At 44.2% G+C, this 23996-nt stretch overlaps 1 protein-coding gene across 2 annotated transcripts in view; it reads right to left on the reverse strand.

Moving 5' to 3' along the window:
* The window catches only part of gse1b (Gse1 coiled-coil protein b), a 717669-nt gene that overhangs the window by 11144 nt on the left and 682529 nt on the right, over positions 1 to 23996 (reverse strand). For both annotated transcript variants that reach the window (XM_073070370.1, XM_073070369.1), the window contains 5 exons: positions 22925 to 23535; positions 21496 to 21608; positions 10830 to 11100; positions 8814 to 8930; positions 6815 to 7189 (listed from right to left, as the gene is read on the reverse strand). In XM_073070370.1, the coding sequence (XP_072926471.1) occupies positions 6815 to 7189; positions 8814 to 8930; positions 10830 to 11100; positions 21496 to 21608; positions 22925 to 23535 (1487 nt within the window). The remainder of the gene's footprint in view (positions 1 to 6814; positions 7190 to 8813; positions 8931 to 10829; positions 11101 to 21495; positions 21609 to 22924; positions 23536 to 23996) is intronic.

Genomic DNA, 23996 nt, shown 5'->3' on the forward strand with positions numbered 1-23996 from the left:
CACGATGAAGGAAGCCCTGAACACTCCCAGAGATGGAGGACCTTATAACTGTCCTAAATACCAGCAGCAGAACGGACAGTAAGTAAGTACAACTGACTGGTGTCAATTGTCATTTGCAGAAGGAAGTTCCAGTTTCTACAATTCCCTGAAAAGTCCAGGTCCAATGTTCAGATGTTCAATCTTGCACAACCTGAAGCTTTCCATGCAATAAATTTTTCCCTACTACCCTGAAACTATAATGAAATGTCCCACTGATCCTCAAATTTTCAATAAACACAGTTCTAGCTATTAAACTCCAGAGGCTCAAATACTGTGGCTATTGGAGTGTTAACTAAGTGGCAAGTGCTTTCACAGTATCTGGACTATGGATCTGGGTAAATGAGTTCAAATTCGACTACATCAACATGGGAATTTAAATTCAAGTAAATATCTGGAATAAAAAGTTGAGATCAGTAACAATAACTGAAATTATGTGAAATACCATCTAATTTATCAATGTCCACCCAAGAAGATATTCTGCCTTCCTTACCCTGTCTATTGCACGATTACTCCAGATAGGACCATAAGACAGAAACCAACATAACCCATAGTCCATCATGGCTGATTTATTATCTTTTATCTCAGTCTCTTTGCTTCTCCCCATAATCTTACTAATCAAGAACCTATCAACCTCCACTTTACATATACGCAATGACTTGGCCTCCACAGTCATCTGTGACAATGAATTCCACAGATTCACCAACCTCTAGCGAAAGAAATTTCACTTCATCTCTGTTCTAAAGGGATGACTTTGTATTCTGAGCCCGTGCCCTCTGATCTTAGGCTCCCCCACTATAGAAAACATTCTCTCCAGGTCCACTCTTTCAGTGAGTTCCCCCCTCTTTGAGTACAGGCTCCAAGCCATCAAACAGTCCTCATAAATTAACCTTTTCATTTCCAGTGAACCTCCACTAGACTCTCTCCAATGCCAGCATATCCTTTCTTAGATTAGGGGCCCAAAACTGCTCGCAATACTCCAAGTGTGGTCTGGCCAATGCCAAGTTCAAGTTCATGTTTATCGTCATTCAACGGTATACATGTATACTGCCAAATGAAACAACATTCCTCTGGACTAAAATGCACAACACAGTACATATAACTCATGCACAACACATAAGGTAACATTACCGCAAATACATTAACAAATAATAAGGTACATTTACAACACAAGTCAAAAAGTAAACAGTATAAGCTACCGTGCTTCATACGCGATGAGAGCTGGGTGGTGACTGGGAGTCCAGTAGTCTCACAGCCTGGGGGAAGAAGCTGTTTCCCATCTTGAGTCCCTGTCTTAATGCTACGGTACCTCCTGTCTGATGGTAGTTAGGCAAAGAGATTGTTGGATGCATGGGAGGGATTATTGACAATGCTAAGAGCCCTATGCCAGTGCCTTATAAAGCCCCACCATTACACCCTTGCTTTAATATTCTAGTCCTTTTGAAATGGATCTAATATTTATAGCTATGTGGTTGATTCTTAACAATGCTTTGGAACACCCATCAAGACACTTAGAAGACACTTAAAGGATAGCAAGTGCTAGATTTGAAAACACTATTAGATTCCATAGACTAAAAACACATTCTAGTTATATTCTCTGTAAGTAAGACCATCCGATGCTCCCTGAGATGTAATGCCCAGAAATGCTCAAGTCTTCTAAGCATGGTCCAAACAAGACTTAGTGGAGCTGGAAGATCATATCTTAAGTGCTGCATTTCAGTCCTTTGTAGAGATAGCATGACAGATTCTGATTCAGAAGGCTTACTTATCAGATGTACATCAAAACATGCAATGAAATGTGACACTTGCTTTAACACCCAAGAATGTGTTGGGGTGTAGCCCACAGGCTAAGAGCTAAAGAATAATTCATTATTTTCTGCATCCACCGAGCTACGAACTTGGTCCCTTTGTACATCTGCTGTTTCTTCCCCCTTCCTTTCCAGCCCTTCTGAAGGGTCTTGGCCCACAATATCAGCTGTTTATTCCTTTCCATAGATGCCGCCTGACCTGCTTCTACTGGGGCTAGGAAACTAGGACACAATGCCTGTTGGAAAAAGGGTGCCGAGAGCGTCCTGAGGATGGCCACTAGGAGGACTGGTTGGCCCGTTTCTCAGTGTAAATCAACAAGTGAGGAGTGAGCTAGTCAGCCATCCAATTGTTAATTTTCTGGGTTATTCTAAGTCACAACCATCAGACCATCTGATTATAGTGGTCACCATGTTCAAGGTTCAAAATATGAATAAATTATAAACCAGTGCACTGAGAAAGAGAAAAAAAAACACACACACCAGTCAGACATACAGACACACACACACCAGTCAGACAGACAAACCCCCCCCCACACACAAACACAAGTCAGACAGCCAGCCACACACACCAGTCAGACATACAGACACACACACACACCAGTCAGACAGACAAAACCCCCCACACACACAAACACAAGTCAGACAGCCAGCCACACACATCAGACAGACACACACACACCAGTCAGACAGACAAAACCCCCCCCCACACACAAACACAAGTCAGACAGCCAGCCACACACACCAGTCAGACATACAGACAGACACACACACACACCAGTCAGAAACAAGACAGCCACACGCGCGCACCAGTCAGACAGACAGACACACACACACACACACACCCCAGTCAGAAACAAGACAGCCACACGCACGCACCAGTCAGACAGACAGACACACACACTCACTCACTCACTCAAATCTAGAGGCCTGGAACCTAAATGGGGGTACCTGCATTAGTCAAACCCAGCAGAGAGTTGGGATTGACCCTGCAATTTGTATACTGGGACAGCAGAGGTTTTGGGAGAGCTGGATAAAGAAACAACAATTGTTGAGGTCAGTTTTACAGGGGAACTACTTTCTCCTCATTAATTTCCATTCATCTACCCTAACCCCTTTTGCCACCACCACCTTTCCTCTAATTGAGCAGGGTAATATAGGCACTTCAATTCACTGCTATACTTCAGTTGTGTTTACTCAGGTCTGAGTTTAAGCCAGTGGAGTCACACAAAATAATAAAAAGCGTAAACAAATAATCATTTGCAATTACTGCTGGGAGACAAGTTCATAATTTCCTTTTGGCGAAAAGACAGCTCATTAATGGGATTCTTTGTAAGGGAGCACTAGCCTGGATCTGTTTCAAGACCAGCAGGGGTTTAGCTTTCTGAAGTCTGCACAGAAAACTGTTGCTAATTCACAAAGATTTTGCGGGAAACAGCAATCTATTTAAAAGCCCAAGTGCAGGGTGGCAATTGCCTCCTATCTTTTGACCAGGGAACAGCAGCCTTCACCAGTGAGTTTAGTAATTTCAGGTAATCTATCTGTTATTCTGAATTACACACAACACAGACCACAGATTTAACCTGTCATTTTCCTGGGATACAACTGGGGAAGCAAAAACAAAAATGCAGATGCTGGAAATCTGAAAAAAAAGGAAAATGCTGGGGAGAATCAGCAGTCACACAGCATCAGTGGAGAGAGATAGAGTTATCATTGCAGATGCATGACCTTCCATTTTCTAGTCCCTTTTTTGTTTCTTTACTTTCCCATTACCACCTTCTCTTTTACTCAAGTGCACTTAATGATATATGAGAGAGAGAGAGAGATTCATTTCACATTGCTGTCTGTAATGAATTTGTACATTTCCCCCGTGACCACGTGGATTTTCTCCAGGTGCTCCGGTTTCCTCCCACAGTCCAAAGTATCAGTTGGTAGATTAATTGGTCATTGTGAATTGTCTCATAATTAGGCTAGGGTTAAATCTGGGGTTGCTGGGTGGCATGGCTTGAAGGGCCAGAAGGATCTATTCAGTTCTGCATCTCAATAAATGAATAAATAAATCTGTGGGGTTAGATCCGATTGTGTGTATCTTCTGATAAGATATTTGGGCCTTGTTATGTAATGCTGAGTTAAGGCATTGTTCAGGCCACGCTTGGGATATGGTGAGCAGTTTTGGGTCCCTTATCTAAGAAAGGATGTGTTGGCATTAGAGAGGGTCCAGAGGGGGTAAACAAGAATGAAAGGGTTAATGTATGAGGAGCATTTGATGGCTTTGGGCTTATCCTTGCTGGAGCTTAGAAGGTTGAAGGGGGTTCTCATTGAAACCTGTCCAATATAGAAAGGTCTAGACAGAATGAGCATGAAGAGGATGTTTCCTATACAGGAGGCCTAGGACCAGAGGGCACAGCCTCAGAATACAAGGATGCCCCTTTAGAACAAGTTGGGGAGGAATTTCTTTATCCAGATCAGGATGAATCTGTGGAATTCTTTGCCATAGATGGCTATGGAGGCCTGATCATTGAAAACGGAAGTTGATAGGTTCTTGATTAATAAGGGTGTCATGGGTGAAGGCATGAGAATGGGAATGGCAGGGATAATAAATCAGCTATGGTGGAATGAAGGAGCATATTCTGTAGGCTGAATGGCCTACTTCAGCTCTTATATCTTACAGTTATGCTACATAGTCCAGCTCAGTACTTCATCAAAGTCAGGAAGATCTGCTTAGCTTAACAACAACTGTCTTTTCATTTGATCAATACTTTGTGTTTCACTCTCAAACAGATCAATAGCATGCTTGAGATTGTTATATTTGCTACAACAATCAGGCTGGGCTTGGGAAAAAAAAATCCTGAGGCTCACGTGAGAAACACAAGACATTCTATAGATGCTAGAAGTTTTGAGCAACACAAACAATATGTTGCTGGAACTTGAGAAGTCAGGCAGCATCTACTGAGGGGAATAAACACGAGGTTTCATGCCAAGACCCTTCATTAGGGCAGAGTCAAGGTGGCCTTCACCTTTGTGGTTAGAGCAGACCAAGTACATCTCAAGCAGAATGATGACAGACTTGGAAGTTCTCAGCCTGCAAATGCTGTGTTCATCCCTGAGATCCAGGTAGGATGTGGGGTTGATGAAGTCCTAAAGTAGTGTATTTAGTGGTGGGCACGTCTTATCTCTGACCAGCCTGATCCACACTGACATGGGAGTGTTACCAGTGGTATCACTACAGAGGAAACCATGAAGCCAGTCACTGTTTATGCAGTGGAACTTGGAAGCTGCTTACGCAATCAGTTTTGAATCAAACTAGTCAAGTCTCACAATGTCAGTTGAGAGACCCCTTGAATAGAAAGAAAGGATATATATGGCATTATTATGAACTTGGCGACACAGCAGAATGCACATGCTGGAATCGGTCCAACAAACTTCCGGAGGAACTCAGTGGGTTGGGAAGCATCTGTAGCGGGAGAAGGACAGTGAGTATTTCAGATTGAGACCCTTCGTCTGGAGCTCAGTTTAAAGCCTTATCCCAAAGACAGCATCTCTGATCGTGCACAGATGTCTACATTATAGAGACTGGGTGCTCTGGGCTGTATACGACTGAGTTGCTTTTACCTGTGAATGACCTTGAACTGTTTATGGGAAAAGTGCGAGCTTTCCCATAGATCATGAACAATTCTGGAACTATATGGAAGATCTGCCCATCAACAGATTCGCAATTTTGATCTGAATTCTGCCCTTGTTTTCAAAGTTTAAAGTTCAAAGTAAACTTACTATCTAACCGTATACTACCTTAAGATTCATTTTCTTGCAAGTAATCACAGTAAAGAAATACAATGGAATCGATGAAAAACTGAACACAAAGACTGGCAAGTAACCAATGTGCAAAAGAAGTCAAACTGTGCAAACTCAAGAAAAAGCAGTACTGTACATATATAGCTAGGGTGCCTAAGACTTTTGCACAGAACTGCATATTAAGTCTTTCCAGTTACCAAATAACACTCAATACTACTGAGCTAATACAAAGCAAAATACTCTTATTTCTGTTTCCTAACCACCTTACTGTTTTAACCAATATATAGTACTATGCAAAAGTCTTAGGCGCCCTAGCTCTATATATATATACCGGTATATATATATATATACACACACACACACACACAAATATCTCTAGGACCTTTGCACAGTACTGTAAATAAATAAACAATACAAAGAAAGAACCTTAGTCCATCTCAAATGTTTATTTCTCCTGAAATTGATCACAGATGCAACTTATTCTTGGCTTGTGACTAAAAAAAAAGTCATGTGCATTATCTTAGATCCTAGGATATTTACAGCAGAGAAAGAAGCCACTCAGCCCATCAAACCTCTTGGTGGAGCAATCTTTGATTCCCATGCTCTTTTTGCACAACCCTGCAAATTATTCTTTCTCAAGTGCCCTGCCAACTTCCTTCAACAGCCCTGATGGATTCTGTTCCGACCACACCTACTAACACTGATTTCCAGATCATTTAACTCCTTAGAGCTTTGAAGTTTAAGGGGTGAACCTTACTCAAACATATGATATCCTAAGGTGGTTGATCCAGTTGATGTTGAGATGTTCTTAGCTGTGGACCTGAGAAAAGGAATTTTGCAACAAATTAAGGGGCTGGCCATCTAAAACTGAGATGCGTGGATACTTGTTCTTCTCAGAGAGGAGTGAATCTCTGGAACTCTCTGCCCCCCCATCCTGAAGACCATCAGATTTATGTAAAGAGCAGATATCAAGGATTTGAGGTCTATGGAAAATTGGCACATAAGAGGAGCTGAGACCAGCATAGATCCACTGTGATTAAATGGCTGGACATGCTTAAGAGAACTAGTGACCCATCTCCAATTTCCAAGTTCTAGCTGACTGGATTTAGACACAGTATTCCATCAGTAACCAGTGATCTATGACAATTTCCACTGCAGTGCATGTAGTTGATGACACTTACCTTTATGTTTCTGTAACGCTCGTTGTGTGGACTGCAGTACAGACTCATGGAACTGCTGGGCAAAGTCCTCAGCCATGAACGCTTCCCAGGGCTTGTTCTTCTCAGCCATGCCATGTGGGGCAGCACCGAGACTGTCCTTCTGGACTGAGCCCGAAGCATTAGTGAGCACGCTCACCGACCTCCGCCCGCCGTGGCCTTCGTGTGGCCTGCTCTTCTCGCCGGGTTGGATGGCCTCCTTTGGCCGGCTGGCCGCCTCCAAGAGTTTGGGCAGCTCCGGTCTGGCCAAATCGGCACTTTTCCGGAGTTCTGGCAGGGGCGGGGCAGCAGTCGGAGGCTTATCAGAGTCCGTGGCTGAGTTTGTATTCGACGAGTCTGCTGCAAAAGGCAACAACAAGAAGAAAACACGCAGGGTTTCAGAACTGGTGCTTTTCAACATGAGCAGACACATTCTTCAATAAATAAGACTACAAGATCACAAGACATAAGAGCAGAATTAGGCCATTCAGCCCATCGAATATGCTCTGCCATTCCATTATGGCTGTTTTACTATCCCTCTCAACCCCATTCTTCTACCTTTACCCTGTAACCTTTGATGCCCTGAATAATCAAGAACCTATCATTTCCTAGACATGAATATAAATATTTTCAAAGGAGATTTTGAAAAAAGTTTAATTTCTTCCAACTGATAGAGCTGACTACCACTGGGACATAGTTCAGCTGGCACCGCTCCCTTGTAGCTCACATCTGTTGACCATAAAGCTACCAGATCTTCATAAAAGGCCTAATACTAGGGGGCAACGCCTGAAGAAGGCAACGTCAATCATAGAGACGTTCAGCATCTGGGACAAGCCCTCTATTCCTTACTGCCATCAGGAAGGGAGCACAGGAGCACTCAATGAAGACGGACACTCAATGATTTAGGAACAGCTTCTTGCTTCATTCCTCCTTACCCCTCGCCTAGTGCTGCCTGTCACTTGCCAGCTTGTTTTCCTTCCCCTCTCCTCATCTTCCTATTGTGGCTTCTGCCCCCTTCTTTTCTAAGCCCAAAATGTCAACTCTTTATTCCCTTACATGGATGCTGTCTGACTTGTTGAGTTCCTCCAGCAAGTCAGGCAGCACTTATGGAGGGAATCATTGAAAAAAAGGTCCACACTGTTGTGCCGGCCCTTTAACCTACTCAAAGATCAATGTAACTCTTTCCTCCCACATATCGCTCCATTTTTCTTTCATCCATGTGCCTATCTGAGTCTCTTAAATGTCTCTAATATATCTGCTTTTACCACCACTCATGATGGTGCATTCTACTCACCTACCACTCTCTGTGTAAAAAACCTACCTCTGACATATTCCCCCTATACTTTCCTAAAGTTGTGTCCCCTTGTATTAGCCACTTCTGCCCTGGGAAAATGCCTCTTATCATCTTGAAAACCTCTATCAAGTAGTCACCTCTCATCCTTCTTCTTTTCAAAGAGAAAAGCCTTAGCCCACTCAACCTAGATGCTCACTAATCTAGGCAGCATCCTGATAAATCTTCTCTGCACCTTCCACATCCTTCCTATAATGAGAGCACCCCTCATTCTTCTGAACTGCAGTAAGAGCCATGCTCCTGGTAACTCCCACTGACAACTTCATTGCCTACAGCTAATCACAGGTCTGGGAGACCAAAGAGTTGGTGAAATGGTATCCGGACTGCTTTTCTATCCTCCCCAACTCAGAGTCACCGTAAAGCTAGAAAGAAGTCAGCTCCAACGTGAGACTAAACCAGCATAACACACTTCGGAGTAAACCACCATTTCTGAAGCATGATCAAAAAAAACGTATATGCATTAAAATCTGAAATAAACCCAGAAACTGCAGGAAAAAGGAGCAGGTGAGGCACCATCTGTGAAGAGAGAAATTGAGTTAATGTCTCGGGTTATAGATCCCCTGTCAGAACCCTCTGCCAAATTCTGAGCTTCTCAGGGTGTAACTATGAAAGGCACCCAAGGTCAATACTCACCGGTCTGAACTGAGCTGGGGCTAGGACACGATGGAGGAGAGGTGTATTTAAACGGTGCGTCGGAAGGTTGGGCCTTCTGTTTTATGGACTGAATCATCTCTGTCAGGGTCTCCTTTTCTATGAGGTGAGAGAGAGAGAGAGAGAGAGAAGCTCTGATAAATACCTTTATTAATACGCAGCATAAGCAGACAAATGAAGAAAGAAACATCAACGTGTGAAGTAAGTGGTCTCTACAGTCTGTTGGCCTTGAAACCCAGTAGTGCTGTTTAGATGTGCACAGTCCCAACCTTCCACCTAGCAGATCCATAAAGAAATGGACCCAGGCCTCCCCAGGAGGAGATGTCACTGACACCACATATTCCAAGATGAAAACTAGGAATAGACACAGGCTTGATCCTGACCTCTGGTTCAAAGTTCAAAGTAAATTTATTATACAAGTACATATATGTCCTCAATAGACTTAGGTTTGGTATTTTCTCATGACAAAGTACCAGCACAAACACCCAACTTGGTGTGGTCCTTCATTGATTATATTTCGGTTATTGTTCTATTATGGATTTATTGAGTATGCCCACAAGAAAATGGATCTCAGGATTGTATATGGTGGCATATACATACTTCGGTAATAAATTTACTTTGAACTTTGAACCAGAGGTCAGGATCGAGCCTGGGTTGCTGGAAATGTAGCATCAGCACTAACTGTCGCCCTTGTGTACTAATGCAATCACAAAGAAGGCACACCAGCGGGCTATACTTCATTGGGAGTGTGAGGAGATTTGGTATGTCACCAAAGACTCCAGCAACTTCTTACGACTGTACCATGGAGAGCATTCTGACTGGCTATGATTATAAATATCAGCCAATCAGCTATTTCATTGTCACTACACTAATAAATCTGCCAGTTAAAGAGTAGGTTCTTGGGTGATGAAACTCAAGCACATCTGTATTTTATTCCCCATTTAAAGCAGGGAGAATTCAAGCAACAATGCACACAGATAAAATGTCCCCCACAACAGGAACGAAAATCCAGTCAATGCCCCGTTGCTTCTCAGCCACAGTTTTTCAAAGCCCCGCACTATGGGTGCTAGACTTCAGAAAGAAATGGCAAAACATGCTGGAAACACGCAGCCGGCTTCATCATGGGCACTAGGCTCTCCACTAACGAGGACAGCTTCAAAAAGCAAAGCCTCACGAGGGTGGTGTCCATCATTTACAACCCACATCATCCAGGAAATCCCTCTTCTCATTACTACCCTCAGGAACGAGGTACAGCAGTGAAGATTTACACTTAACATTTTAGGAACAGCTTCTTCCCCATCAGATTTCTGAAAGGTCCATGAAATCATGAACACTGGCTCACTATTTTGCTCTTCTTTAGTATTATTTATCTTTTACATGTACATTCTAATTGTAACTTCTCGTAATTTTTTATGTATTGCACTGTATTGCTGATGCAGAACAAAATAAATTAACAGCATTTGTCAGTGATTATAAACCTGATTCTGATTTTTGTGAATTCTTCCTTTAAGATCTCAAATGATTGCAATATTTTTACTCATAAAATGGCTCACAATGAAAATTTTGGGGGGCAGATACTTGTTGACCTTGGCCTCCCCATAATGCATTCACCTCAATATGAAGCAAGCAAAGGTGAGAAGAGAGGGTAATATTCCTGGGGCTTTGAGGGACAGGAGTGACACGGGGAGAAGAGAGAATGCCTGGGGTAGAAGGGGGTCCTTGATTATGTTGGCTGCTTTTCTGAGACAGCGTAGCAGGAATCATTGCTGGTTGCAATACGGAAATTTGTTAATATAGTTAAAGAAAATGAAAGATATAGTCAGAGTAAATAGACGGAGTCAACAAGGGAAAGGTGTTTTGCGGGGAGAGGTGAAAGCAGATGAAAAATAGGTAAGGCGGTGTATGATTGTCACACATACCGAGGTACAGTGAAAGACTTTGTTATGCATGCCATCCATACAGATGAAGATAAATAATACAAGGGAAAAGCACTGTTACCCTTTCGTTTCTCTGGGAGGATATGGGCGAGGCTGAACGACGTCAGGAATCTCTTCTTCTCTGCCAGGTCGGGCGTGCTGTTCATCTCGTCGGCGCTGTACTTGCTGGGCAGCCTCAGCTGGGGCGAGGGCGCCTGCCGCTTGCTGGCGACCGGTGGCGGCGAGGGGCTCCGCTCCATCAGCATCCGCCGCCGCTTGCGTCGCTTCTGCTTTAGCAGCTCCTCCCTGCGGGCATGGGTCGTCAGGCCGAACATGCAGAGGAACTCCAGCTTCTGTCAATGACACAGGTGATTAGTCTCCAAACCCCGGGACAGAAGGGAGGAGCAGCTGAGGTTCCTTCGAAAAGGAGACCTTTTCACTTGGATAGTTTTCTCAAAGCTCTGCTCTGAGTTCCAACAAAGACTTGATCAAAGTCAAAACAAATTTATCAAAGTACATATGCACTAACTTTCAAGAACTCTACAATTCAAGTTCTCAGTATTATTTATTTACTCATTATTATTATTTATTTATTTGAGTATTATTTATCCGCAGTTTTATTTGCATCAAATGTTATTTACATTTGCACAGTTTGTCTTCTTTTGCACATCTGTTGTCGGTCTTTGTGTGTAGTTTTTATTGATTCTCGTATTCTTTGTTCTACTGTGAATGCCTGCAAGAAAATGAATCTCGGGGTTGTTTACAGTGACATATACGTACTTGGATAATAAATTTATTTTGAGCTTTGATGTACGATCTTGAAATTCATTTTCTTGCAGGCATTAATGGGAAAATAAAGAAATACATTCCTCCAAGAGGACCACAACCTTGTCATAGGAATTGGAGACTTGTATGTCTCTACGTTGGCTGGAGTCAGGGCCTTGGACTTTGACTCTTGATGGGGTCACTCATGTCAAAAAGGTTAGAGGCCAGACTAAGAGTGGTCCACCAGTCCTCCAGGTTCGGGGGTTCAGCTCAGGGCTAACAACACTGACTGGTCAAAACACAATTGTGGCGGAAACAGCAATGAAAAATTCTTGTATACAGGCAGAGATGGAGGACCTTCATCGCTGCCCTAAACACCAGCGTAACAGGCAGTAAGTAAAGAAATACAATAGACTGAAATAAACACAGACTGATAAAAAAAAAACAAAAAAATTATGCAAATAATACCGTTGCAAATAGAAAAGTAAATAAACATTACTGAAGTAAGTAAATAATATCAAATAAATAAATAATGGGCCAAATGTCCTCTCTCCACATCAGTCAGAAGTAATCGGGTAGAACTAGGTCATGGGTGGAGGCAATGCTTGATATTTAGTTACACGGACTTTATGTAAACTGGCTGTTAGTGTAACAGGCTGTGCACCAATCCTGTCTGCTTTGTCTCACCGCCTGAGTCAGCTTTCTATTGCGCACCTCTGACAGATCAGACTTCACTAGGGAGACTGCTGACTGTGGCGGATTCTGAAAATCACCCCGACCTTCCATAGATCGACCTGTCGGCGGGTTCCTCTCACTGTGTGGCCTCTCCACCTCAGGAGTGCAGACTGAACTCGAGAGATCGAGTCAGGTTGTACAGCTCAGAAGTGCCTCCTCAGGCCACAACACCCTCCTGCACTAATCCCATTAACCGGCTTTAGGACTTTATCCTTCCATGCCTACTTAAGTGTCTGTCTTAAATGCTTATTAAACGTAGTAATTGTATCCAATTCCACCATCCCTTTGGCAGCCTATTTCAGACATGAGTCCTGCTGAAGGGTTTCGGCTCAAAACTTCGACCGTACTCGTTTCCATAGATGCTGCCTGGCCTGCTGAGTTCCTCCAGCATTTTGTGTATGTTGCTTGGAATTTCAGCATCTCCAGATTTTCTCTTGTTTACGATACTATAGATGCCTTCAGAAGGTTGTGATCCAAATGAAGTGGTGGCTTCTACAGCAGACTCTGGACAAAGCTACAGATAACAGGATTCACACTCAAAATGCTAGCAGAACTCAGCAGGTCAGGCAGCATCTATGGAGTGGAATAAACAGTCGACATTTCAGGCCGAGACCCTTCATCAGGAATGGAACGGAAGGGGGAAGGAGAATGAGTACAAGCTACAAGGTGATAGGTGAAGTCAAGTGAGGGGGAAGGTAGGCGGATGAGGGAGGGGGGAATGAAGCAAGAAGTTAGGAGGTGGTATGTGAAACTGGTAAAGGGTTGAAGAACAGAGGAGAAAGGAAAGGAAGAGGGGTCCAGAGGGAGGTAGATGATAGGCATTTGAGAAGGGTAAGTGGGGACCCAGGATATGGAACGGAAAAGGAGGGAAGGGGAGAAGGTAGAGCTGACCAGAAGGCGGAGAAATATGTAGAAGCTCGTGCCATCAGGTTGCAGGAGGCTACCCAAAGGGGCTTATCCTCCAACTAAGCCTCCCTTTCACAGGAAACCTTTCCTGATAGAGAGGCACCTAAAGCCAGAGGGTGTAGGTTAAGTGTCAGGAGGAAGAATCTCAGAGAGGGTCTTTGGGAGAAGAACCTTTTATCCCAAGGGTGGCTGGAGTCTGAAACACACTGCCTGCTAGGTAGTGCAGTCAAATACTCACAACATTTCACAAATATCTTGACAAAAGTTCAAAGTGCATTTTTGATCGAAGTACGTATACATTATACAACCTTGAGATTCGCTTCCTAACAGGCAGCTGCGAAACAAAGGAACTCAAAAAAACCCCAAAAAAAGACCATCCAACACCCAATGTGCAGAGAGGAAAAAAAACATTTCATGCAAACAATAAAGGCAAACGAACAGCGTTCTAAACGGAGTCTCTCACCAGACCCTTAGCTCAGTGCAGAGTGGAGCAACAAGCTGAACCAGCCTACCCCTTACCTCAGGCTCCGACACCCTGACCTTTGTGATCTGGGCCAGTGCCTAAATCGTCGTACAAACATCGAGTTCTGTCGCTTCAGAACACTCTGGGACCCGAAACTCGACAAGGATTAGCAAACTTAGGTCCAAGTGCGTAAGTGGGACTGATTACTATCGTGGACACCTGATAGAATGGACACGATGGGCCGAGGGGCCTGCTTCTCTGCTGTGTAGCTCAATGATTACACTGATAAAGGGAGGGCTGGAAAATCTCACAGAGAACAACTCTTGTGAAACAACTCGTCAAAAGTCATCCCTGAAGCTCCTCCGCCAGCCTCTCGTATCTGATTTCAAGCTGCTAAATCGGAGAATCCATGAATGTGAGAACTAATGATCCCATTCAGCCCTCTAATTGTGAACATCAGTCGAGGGAATGGAGAAATGCAGTGAGATGATAATGTAATTAAATGAAGATTGATTAACTCTGGACTAATTTAAATAGTTTTTACACCTAATTCGGGTCAATATGTTGCCAGTTCACATTATTCAGTCAGTGATTAAAGACACCCATGGCTGGAATATGTACCCAAATATCAAATCTAAATCACCTGAAGCCACCATTCCTGATAGATGCGGGAGAGAATTGGAAATCATTGGACCGCTACAGGTACTTTGATGTATGGAATCTTGTTAATGCAGGTACAAGAAGAAGTTTCAGGGACACTACTGTAAGAACACACATTACACGGCACAGGCCTTTCGGCCTACAATGTTATGCTAAACTTCTAGGCTCCTCTAAAGTCAATCTCATGCTTTCCTCCTACATAGCCCTCCATTTTTCTATTATCCATCTGACTATCTAAGAGTTTCTTAAATATCTGCATCTAACACCACCCCAGCAATATTTTCCACACACTCACCACTCTCTGTGTAAAAAACTTACCTCTGACATCTCCCCTATAAACCTTCCTACAATCACCTGGAAATGATGTCCCTGGTATTAGCCATTTGAGTAGGTTTCATGGTCAGCACAACATTGTGGGCCGAAGGGCCTGTAATGTGCTGGAGATTTCTATGTTCTACATTCTAGTTCCGCCCTAGGAAAAAGTCTCTGGATATCCACTCGATCTATGCCTTTTATCATCTTGTACACCTCTATCAAGTCGCCGTTCAGCCTCCTTTGCCCCAGAGAAAAGCTCTTGCTCACGCATCTTCAAAAGACATGTTTTCTAATCCAGGCGGCGTCCTGGTAAATCTCCCATGTATCATCTCTAAAGCATCCCGATCCTTCCTATAATGAGACGATCAGTACTCCAAGTGTAGATGTGGATGAGTGTGGAGATGCTTAGACAGTCAGCATAGACAGCTGGAGCAAAGAAGCCCAAAGCCTCCAGGATTTGTTAGTACCTCGAGGTATACCATGAGCCAATAAAATATAGCAGCAGAATTAGGCCATTTGGCCCATTAATTATGCTCCACACTTTTATCATGTCTGATCGATTGTCCTTCTCAGCCCCAGTCTCCTGCCTTCTCCCTTTATCCCTTCATGCCCTGACTAATCAAGAATCTGTCAACCTCTGCCTTAAATATACATACAGGCTTGGCCTCCACAAATGCGTGTGGCAAAGAATTCCATATAGTCACCCACTCTCTGGCTAAAGAAATTCCTTCTGAACTCTGTTCTAAAAGGATGCCCATCTACTCTCTGGCTCTGAGCTCTGGTCGTAGACTTTTCCACCATGGGAAGCATCTTCTCCACATCCACTCCATCGAGGCCTTTCAACATTCAATAGGTTTCAGTGAGGTCACCCCTCATTCTTCTGAATTCCAGTGAGTAGAGGCCCAGAGCCAACAAATTTTCCTCATATGACAAGCCTTATACATTCCTATCAAAGACAAGAGTTACATGAATACACCTGGAAGGACAAAGTAAGCAGGTGCATGGGATCACCACTGCCTGTAGTCTTCTCCCTAGGTTATACACCATGTTGAGCTGGAAATACAAAGTAGTTCCTTCATTATCATCATGGCGTCTACATCCCGAAACTCCCCACGCAACGGTTCTGACAGATTAACTTCATGTCAAGGACTGCGTTACATCATTGAAGTGTCTCACCACCACCTTCTCAAGACCATTAGATCCAGGAGCAGAATTAGGCCATTTGGCCCATTGAGGCTGCTCCATCATTTCATCATTGCTGATCTATTTGCCCTCTCAGCCCCAATCTCCTGCCTTCGCCCCGTATTGCTTCATGCCCTGACTAACGAAGAATCTATCAACCTCTTCCTTAAATATACATAAAGATTTGACCTCCACAACTGCCTGTTGGGAAGAATTCCATTCACCACTCTCTGGTTAAAGAAATTCCTCATCTGTGTTTTAAAAGGATGCCCCTCTATTCTGGGGCTGTGTCCACTGGTCTTAGACTCTCCCACCACAGGAAACATCATCTCCTTTCACCATGTTATAGGTTTCAAAGTAATCACCTCTCCTTCTTCTGAATTCTAGTGAATGTAGGCCCAGAGCCATCAAACGCTCGTCATATGACAAGCCATTCAATCTCAAGGATAATTAAGGATGGGGCAATTAACACCTAGGTCCCATAAATGTATAAAATGAGAATCTATTAAATTTTATGGTAACATTCCAATTCAATGATAAATACTGTGAAATGGTGAACTTTGAAAATGAACATCTAAGAGTCAGGAAAGTCTACTTTGTTTCATTTTGATGCGACTTCTTGATAGAAAATAGAACATAGAATAGTACAGCACAGTACCGGCCCTTCAGCCCACAATGTTGTGCCGACCCTTAAACACTGCCTCCACATATAACTCCCACCTTAAATTCCTCCATATACCTTTCTAGTAGTCTCTTAAATTTCACTAGTGTATCTGCCTCCACCACTGACTCAGGCAGTGCATTCCACGCACCAACCACTCTCTGAGTGAAAAACCTTCCTCTAATATCCCCCTTGAACTTCCCACCCCTTACCTTAAAGCCATGTCCTCTTGTATTGAGCAGTGGTGCCCTGGGGAAGAGGCGCTGGCTGTCCACTCATCTATTCCTCTTAATATCTTGTGTTTGATCTACTGGTAATTGTCAGGGCATATTCTGGTTATTTAGCAAAATATTAACTCCAGCAACCAGACTTTAGACCTGAACATGGATTGTAGATTAAATTTTAAATGCAGCCTTGGACAATAGCTTCCTGGAACTATGGACACCAGTTAATTAAAAACTAGACAATACTGATTAACATTCATTTGGCTGTCTGAAGTGTGGGTGCAAAGGAGGTGTTAAAATTATATGTAATTCAAAGGAATTGTATCTGCATAATTGTCCTGTCGCTACCTTTGATTTTTAGCATATAAAATGTCATGTAATATTGGGTCAAACAGGCCTCTTCCTCTAACAGTGTCTCATTTTGTTGAATAAAACACTTCTGTATCCACTAGTTTCAGTGTCTCTCTGGTGACTTTCTTCACGTTACAACAGTAATTCCCTCCCAGTTCGTACTTCCTCCATCCCAACACTGCAGGCTGAACTCAGTAAGGCAAGGTGCCATTGTAAATGAGCGGTGCATAATTATCAGCATGCAGTGAGCCCGCACTGCACCGCTGCCTTTGAATGGAGGATCACTACCCCACTCTGCTCTGTTTGATGGTAAATTCTGTCCGCAGTTTACTTGCGACAGTTTACTGCTCCCGTTTTAGCACCGTGGGAGATAAGCCACTCATCAGAGCAAGCAGCGTGGAGCAGTCATCTCTTCAGCTGCATAAAAATTAAAGGTGCAGCAGCGATACAGTCATCCGGGGACTGTTATTATATGGATGGGATTTAACAGTGTGGAAAGGGGACTCCGTAGTTACAATGGTTTAAAAAAAACGTTCAGGTAATCATTAGGACACAATCCTGAAGCTTCAGGTGATAAACGAAGCACTTAATGGAACAGTAAACCTGGCAGACAAGGGAGGTTTAATCACAGATGGATAGTAATGGCAACTGAGCCGAAAAACCATTGACTTGTATAACTGGAGCAGTGCAGCGAGGCCATTCAGCCCAATGAATCCACCCTGGCCCCTCTGCAGATGGTCCCCTCTCTCCAAATCTTAATCAGTAACACTGCAGTTGTGTTTTTATTCCAGTACCGATCCTCAAAACTGCACCTGCCTCAACCCCATTTTTAGAAGACACTGCCTGGAGTACTTAGAAACAGAGAAAACCTAAAGCACAATACAGGCCCTCGGCTCACAATGCTCTGCCAAATATGGACTTACTTTAGAATAGGGTTACCCATGGCTCTCTATTTTTCTAAGCCCCATGTACCTATCCTGGAGCCTCTTAAAAGACCCTATCATATCCACCTCCACCCCCATCACCGAAAGCCCATTCCACACACTCACCACCCTCTGCATAAAAAACTTACCCCTGACATCTCCTCTGTACCTACTTCCAAGCACCTTAAAACTGTGCCCACTCATGTTAGCCATTTCAGCCCTGGGAAAAAGCCTCTGACTATTCACATGATCAATGCCTCTCATCATCTTATACACCTCTATCTGGTCACCTCTCATCCTCCGCCGCTCCAAAGAGAAAAGGCCAAGTTCACTCAACCTTTTCTCATAAGGCACGCTCCCCAAACCAGGCAACATCCTTGGAAATCTCCTCTGCCCATTCCTTCCCCTGAGCCATCCAAGTCTCTGTAATGGCCACAACATGATACCTCCAAGTACTGATCCAGGCTCTAAGCTCATCCACTTTGTTCATGATGCTTCTTGCATTAAAGTAGACACATCTCAAACCATCGGTCTGAGCATATCCCTTCTCCATCACCTGCCTATGCTCCCTCTCGCACTGTCTCCAAGCTTTCTCTATTTGTGAGCCAACCACCCCTTCCTCCGTCTCTTCAGTTTGGTTCCCACCTCCAGCATTTCTAGTTTAAACACTCCCCAATTGCCTTAGCAAATCTCCCTGCCAGGATATTGGTCCCCTTCACATTCAAGCGTAACCTGTGCTTTTTGTACAGGTCACGCCTGCCCCAAAAGAGGTCCTAATGATCCAGAAATCTGAATCCGTGCCCCCTGCTCCAATCCCTCAGCCAAGCATTTATCCTCCACCTCCCTCTATTCCTAAACTCACTGTCATCCCAAGATTACTACCTTTGAGGTCCTGCTTCTCAACTTCCTTCCTAATTCCCTGTAGTCTGTTTTCAGGACCTCTGCCCTTTTCCTACCTATGTTGTTGGTACCAATATGTACTTTATAAAGACAATAGGAGAGGGTAGGTTTGACCCTCACTGATTAAGATTTATTTATCACATATACTTCGGAATATACAGTGAAAATCATTGTTTGCATTAACACCCAACATACCCAAGGATGTGCTGGGGGGAGCTGGCAAGCATCACTACTCATGCCTACAACAGTTAAATAGTGGATCCATTGCTTTCTGACGAATGGGTTCATGGATTGGTTAATGGAAGTTGGCCAGTGCCCTGTAAAAGCCTTAATTACCCCTCCTTCGGGGAAAAGCCATCCCAACCACTGAGCACATCCACTGTACACGAAACGCTGTCACAGGAAAGCAGTGTCCATCAGGTGCCCCCCACCCACCCCCATCATCCAGGACACGCTCTCTTCTCGCTGCTGCCATCAGGAAGAAGCTACAGGAGCCTCAGGACTCACACCACCAGGTTCAGGGACAGTTATTATCCTCAACGATCAGGGTCTTGAACCAAAGGGGATAACTTCACTCAAATTCACTTGTCCCATCATTGAACTGTTCCCACAACCAATGGACTCACTTTCGAGGACTCTTCATTGCATGTTCTCGATATTTATTGCTTTATTTATTGATTATTATTATTTCATCCTTTTTGTATTTACACAGCGGTTGAACACCCAGGTTGGGCCTTCCTTCATTAATTCTGTTATGGTTATTCTTCTATAAATTTGCTGAGTATACCCACACGAAAATGAATCTCAGGGTTGTATATGGAAACATATGTGTACTTTGATAATAAATTTACTTTGAACATTGAAGAGTCCTTAGAACTTGGAGAAGCTAGAATAAATTGTGACCTTGGGTCACAACACTAGAATATTTTAACCGCAAGCGTATAACGCAGGAAAGTAAAGTTTGACTTCATTTTGAGCTTTGAGAACAGTAGCACACAGAATAAAAGCTCTGGGGAACACAAAGGAATTTTGAGAGAGGGACTGTCAATCACAAAAAAAAGTGGGATAGCACATACAACATACCGGAGGAACTCAGCAGGTCAGGCAGCAACTAAGGAGAGGAACATCGACTCTTTTCTCTCTGTAGATGCTGCTTGACCTGCTGAGTTTCTCCAGCATTTCTTGTGTGTTGCTCTGGATTTCCAGCATTTGAGAAGCTCATCTCAATAACTATATTTGTGAAACAAATCAGTAGGGAACGAGGTGCCGAATAACGAATCACAAGGCAGAGTAGCCATCATGTGTAGTGTAAGTCTCAACTTACATACCCTCATCAATACATGTTAAGCTGATAAATTTACACTTTGCTTGCTTAAAAGTAATGTAGGGACCCTTAAAGTCACTTTTGACGGACCAGGCTGGCATCCAGCAATGTTATTTCAGTCATTATTTTCCTAAGATTCTGAGAAATCCTCAACCTGTCTAAATTGGGGGACCGGTGGTGCAGAGCCAGCAGCTTTCAGTCCTGGCTGTTAACTGGCCTGGGCCCAGCATACAGATACAATCGGAAGGAAAACACAACAGCGTTCTGACTATCTTACGATATTAAAGAGGTGTGGCTTGTCACTGAATACTTGACGTGCTGACTGGCTGCAAGCTGGTCTGGGGCAGCACTTCAGAGAACGGCGGACTCTGCCCAATATGTCATAGGCACCTCATCTCCACCACTGGAAGTATCTCCAGGAGGTGCTGCCTCCAAAAAAGGCAACGTCCTTCAAGGATCTCCACCATCCGGACTGTGCCGTGCTAGCTTTGGGAAGGAGGTACTGAAGCCTGAGGTTCCCCCCACCGCCCCCCACAGGTACAAGAACAGCTACTTCCCTTCAACCATTTGGTTCTTGAACCAACCAGCATAACCCTAATCACTAGGAGTCTGGCAGCAACGTGAGCATTTTGAACTCTAAAATGGACTTTCTTTGTTCTAATGATGTTGTTTCTTGTACACATTGTATTAGTGTTTTTATGAATATCGCTATGTCCCTGTGATGCTGTTACAAACAAGTTTTTCATTCCACCTAAGTGAACACGTTCTTGAGCAGATGACATTAAACTTGAGTTTGATCGCAGGCTGGAACATAACCAAATTGAAAATTCACCATGTTCCTAGCAAACTGGTGCCTTTTGTATCTATTAATATTCCTCTGTACAATCACAGTTTCTGTGTTCTCTGGTTTGAAAGTAACTCTTATTGAGCCATAACTGCCTAAGAGCCAGGAGGCAGTTAGTTCCCTTCTACTTGCAGACACATGCACTGATAACTGCAAAACCACCAACACATTTGACAAGCATTACCCTGGGTAATCCCAGTGCCTCAGCTAACACAGCCGGCTTCAACCCTGTTTGATCATGAGTGTCTGCCCACAGTTATACCTCTTTATCTCCTGCCTCCCCCGCTATTTTCTGGAAGGGAATATTTAAAACCAAGCAAGAAGCTCAGAGAGAGAGTGGTTTTGTTAACAGGAGAGAGGTGGGGAATAACAAATTAATGATGTGGCAAGGAAGGCAGGGAGAGAAGAGGCTGCTAACTCTGCTAGGCTCTCGTTATCGCTGTGCTGCCTATTTTTAGCTAGCAGCACTGCCACAGTGGCGAAGTGTTAACATACCTCAGACGAATCGTCAAGTTTCAGAGGCGGCTGCTCGGAGACGCGCCGGAGATGTGCTCGAACTTCCTCTTCATCACTTTCATCATACGAGTCATCAAAGTCATAGTAATAACCTAATTAGGAACATTGGAAGCAAAGCGACAGAATAACTGACAATGCAGCCTGACAGTATGCAAGTACGTGATGCTGTGTCAGCACATTCATCCCCAGGAATGTTGCCCAATTAGTTCACTTCAATCTTTCAATTAACTAACTGCAGCCTCGTGCATGCAACACACACACACACTCTCTCTCTCTCTCTCTCTCTCTCTCTCTATATATATATATATATATATATATAAATATAGCTGACGGCAGTTCAAAGCGAAAATCTTTTTTCCAAGAGGTACCTCACAAATGAGTAGATGTTAATGAAACCGGATCTCTTCTGTACAGATAATGGGTATGCATTGGGGTCTGGGCCACACACACCAGAACAGACCCAAATGTAGAGTCTGAGCTGATGTTGGCATTATTTCCCTTCCCAGTGGCACCCAGTGCTGTGGTCTGGATAAAGGGAAGGGATGGAGGGAAAACTCATACCATTCCTTCATTGTGATCCAATGATCATTGCCTTGAAGAGACCTGGAGTGAATTTGTGCCAAGCCTCCTCTCAGCTATGAAGGTATGATCAATCCCACAGTTAAGTGAGACCCACCAAGTCTTCAGCCCTGGACTGCCTAATATACAGTAGAACCCCGATCTCTAGTTCTATCTTCTTCTTCTTTGCAGGAAACAGCTCTGTCACTGGGATGTATGTAACTTTGCTCCCATTCCTCACAGACGTGCAACGTAAGCTGGACTGTGAGCGGGCTTGACAGCAGCCATTGCTTACGTTGTCCGAGCAACGAGACAGAGCAAAGGCCCTGCCAGGAGAGGGAAAAGAAAAGTAGCCCACGTTCCCCTCAAAACAAACCAAAAATATCATGAAAATACCTGCATTTAATAACATTTTTCATGGGCTTCAAACCAATGAAGCGCTCTTGAAGTGGTCACTACTATAAAGTAGGTCACATGGGGGCCAATTTCAAAACAGTAAGATCCCACCATCACCAATATGACAATGACCTGATAATCCTTTTTAATGTGGTTTGACTGCGGGACAGATATTGGGCAGGACATGAGGAGCAGCTCCCCTGGCTTTTCGGAGGATTACGTCATCTTCCACCTGAGATGGAAGATGCTAATTCAATCCCTGACCACTGAGGCTGTAGCACTCCCTGCATGCTGCAACAGGACATCTGTCTAAACACTTCAGTGTTCGGCACCAACTTGGAAACATACTGAGGTTCACCCATTGAACAAATGCCGGATTAGAGCCGGGATGCCGCGGTATTGCAACCGAACGCAATCACGTGTTCCGCCAGAAGCCCCGGCTGCCGAGATTCACCTTTCTCCTTTGCTTCTCTCCGTCTTTTCTCCTCGAGGTCCAACTTGCTTACCAGCCTCCTGTGCCGCTGCAGAGACTCGTCGTAGATGTACAAGGGGCCCGGGGCCCGCGGCTGGCTGTGAGACTGCCTGTAGACAGCAGCTGCCTTGTGCAACAAGCCGACGTCATTGTGCGACGTGGGGAATGCCAGAGACATCCTCTGCTGGTTGAGGATGGACTGGGCAGACTTCTCCAGCTCGGCAAAAGGGGGTCCATAAGAATGAGGGTGCGCCACGTGCTCCAAGGAGGCAGGCCCTCGGAGTGGCTGGTACTTCTCCGGGACCTCTTGCCTCTTGAGGGCCTCCTCGTGGCTGTGGAGCTTCTCGGTTTTGATGAGTGGCCCCGGCTGCCGGTGTGAGTCGTAGGTGCTGGTATAGCTGTTCAGCACGTGGTTCTCCTGGCTCTTGCGGGCCTCAGAATGGTTATCCAGCAGGCTCACCGGGTTCCACAGGACGGCCGGGCTGGAGTGGTGCTCCTTAGGGTGGGGCTTGGGGGAGATGAGAGGTGGAGGGGCTCCCAGATGCTGGGGCTGGTCTCTGCTACTGAGCTCATGGGAGTGACTCGGCCCAGACCTGACAACACAAAGCACAAAAGTTAGCACCTGGCGCACACCTGCATCGGCTCTGCTTGTCAGAGACTGCCAGACAAGGCAACTTCATGAATAAGTCGAGGAGGAACTGCTTTACATTATCTTTACAAATTTCAAAGTTCAATGATTCATTTCCTTGCAGGCATTCACTATAGAACAAAGAAACACAATAGAGTCAATGAAAAATCTATACACAAATAAGGACTGACTAGCTTAAGGCAAATGCATAGCAGGGAAACAGGCCATTTGGCCCAACTCATCACTGTTTACCTCTCATCCCTCTTACTACCATCAGTAGGCGCACTTATAACTTTCTTCTTTGCATCTGGGTTTAGCTTTAATCCGCTTGTTCCATCTGCGCCAATGATTTATAGCAATGCTGTCCACATTCTGAGCTCTCTTAGTAACTTATTATTTAGAGATATAGCATGGTAACAGGCTCCT

Source organism: Hemitrygon akajei, chromosome 17, assembly GCF_048418815.1.
Source record: "Hemitrygon akajei chromosome 17, sHemAka1.3, whole genome shotgun sequence".
In the NCBI taxonomy this organism is placed as follows: domain Eukaryota; kingdom Metazoa; phylum Chordata; class Chondrichthyes; order Myliobatiformes; family Dasyatidae; genus Hemitrygon; species Hemitrygon akajei.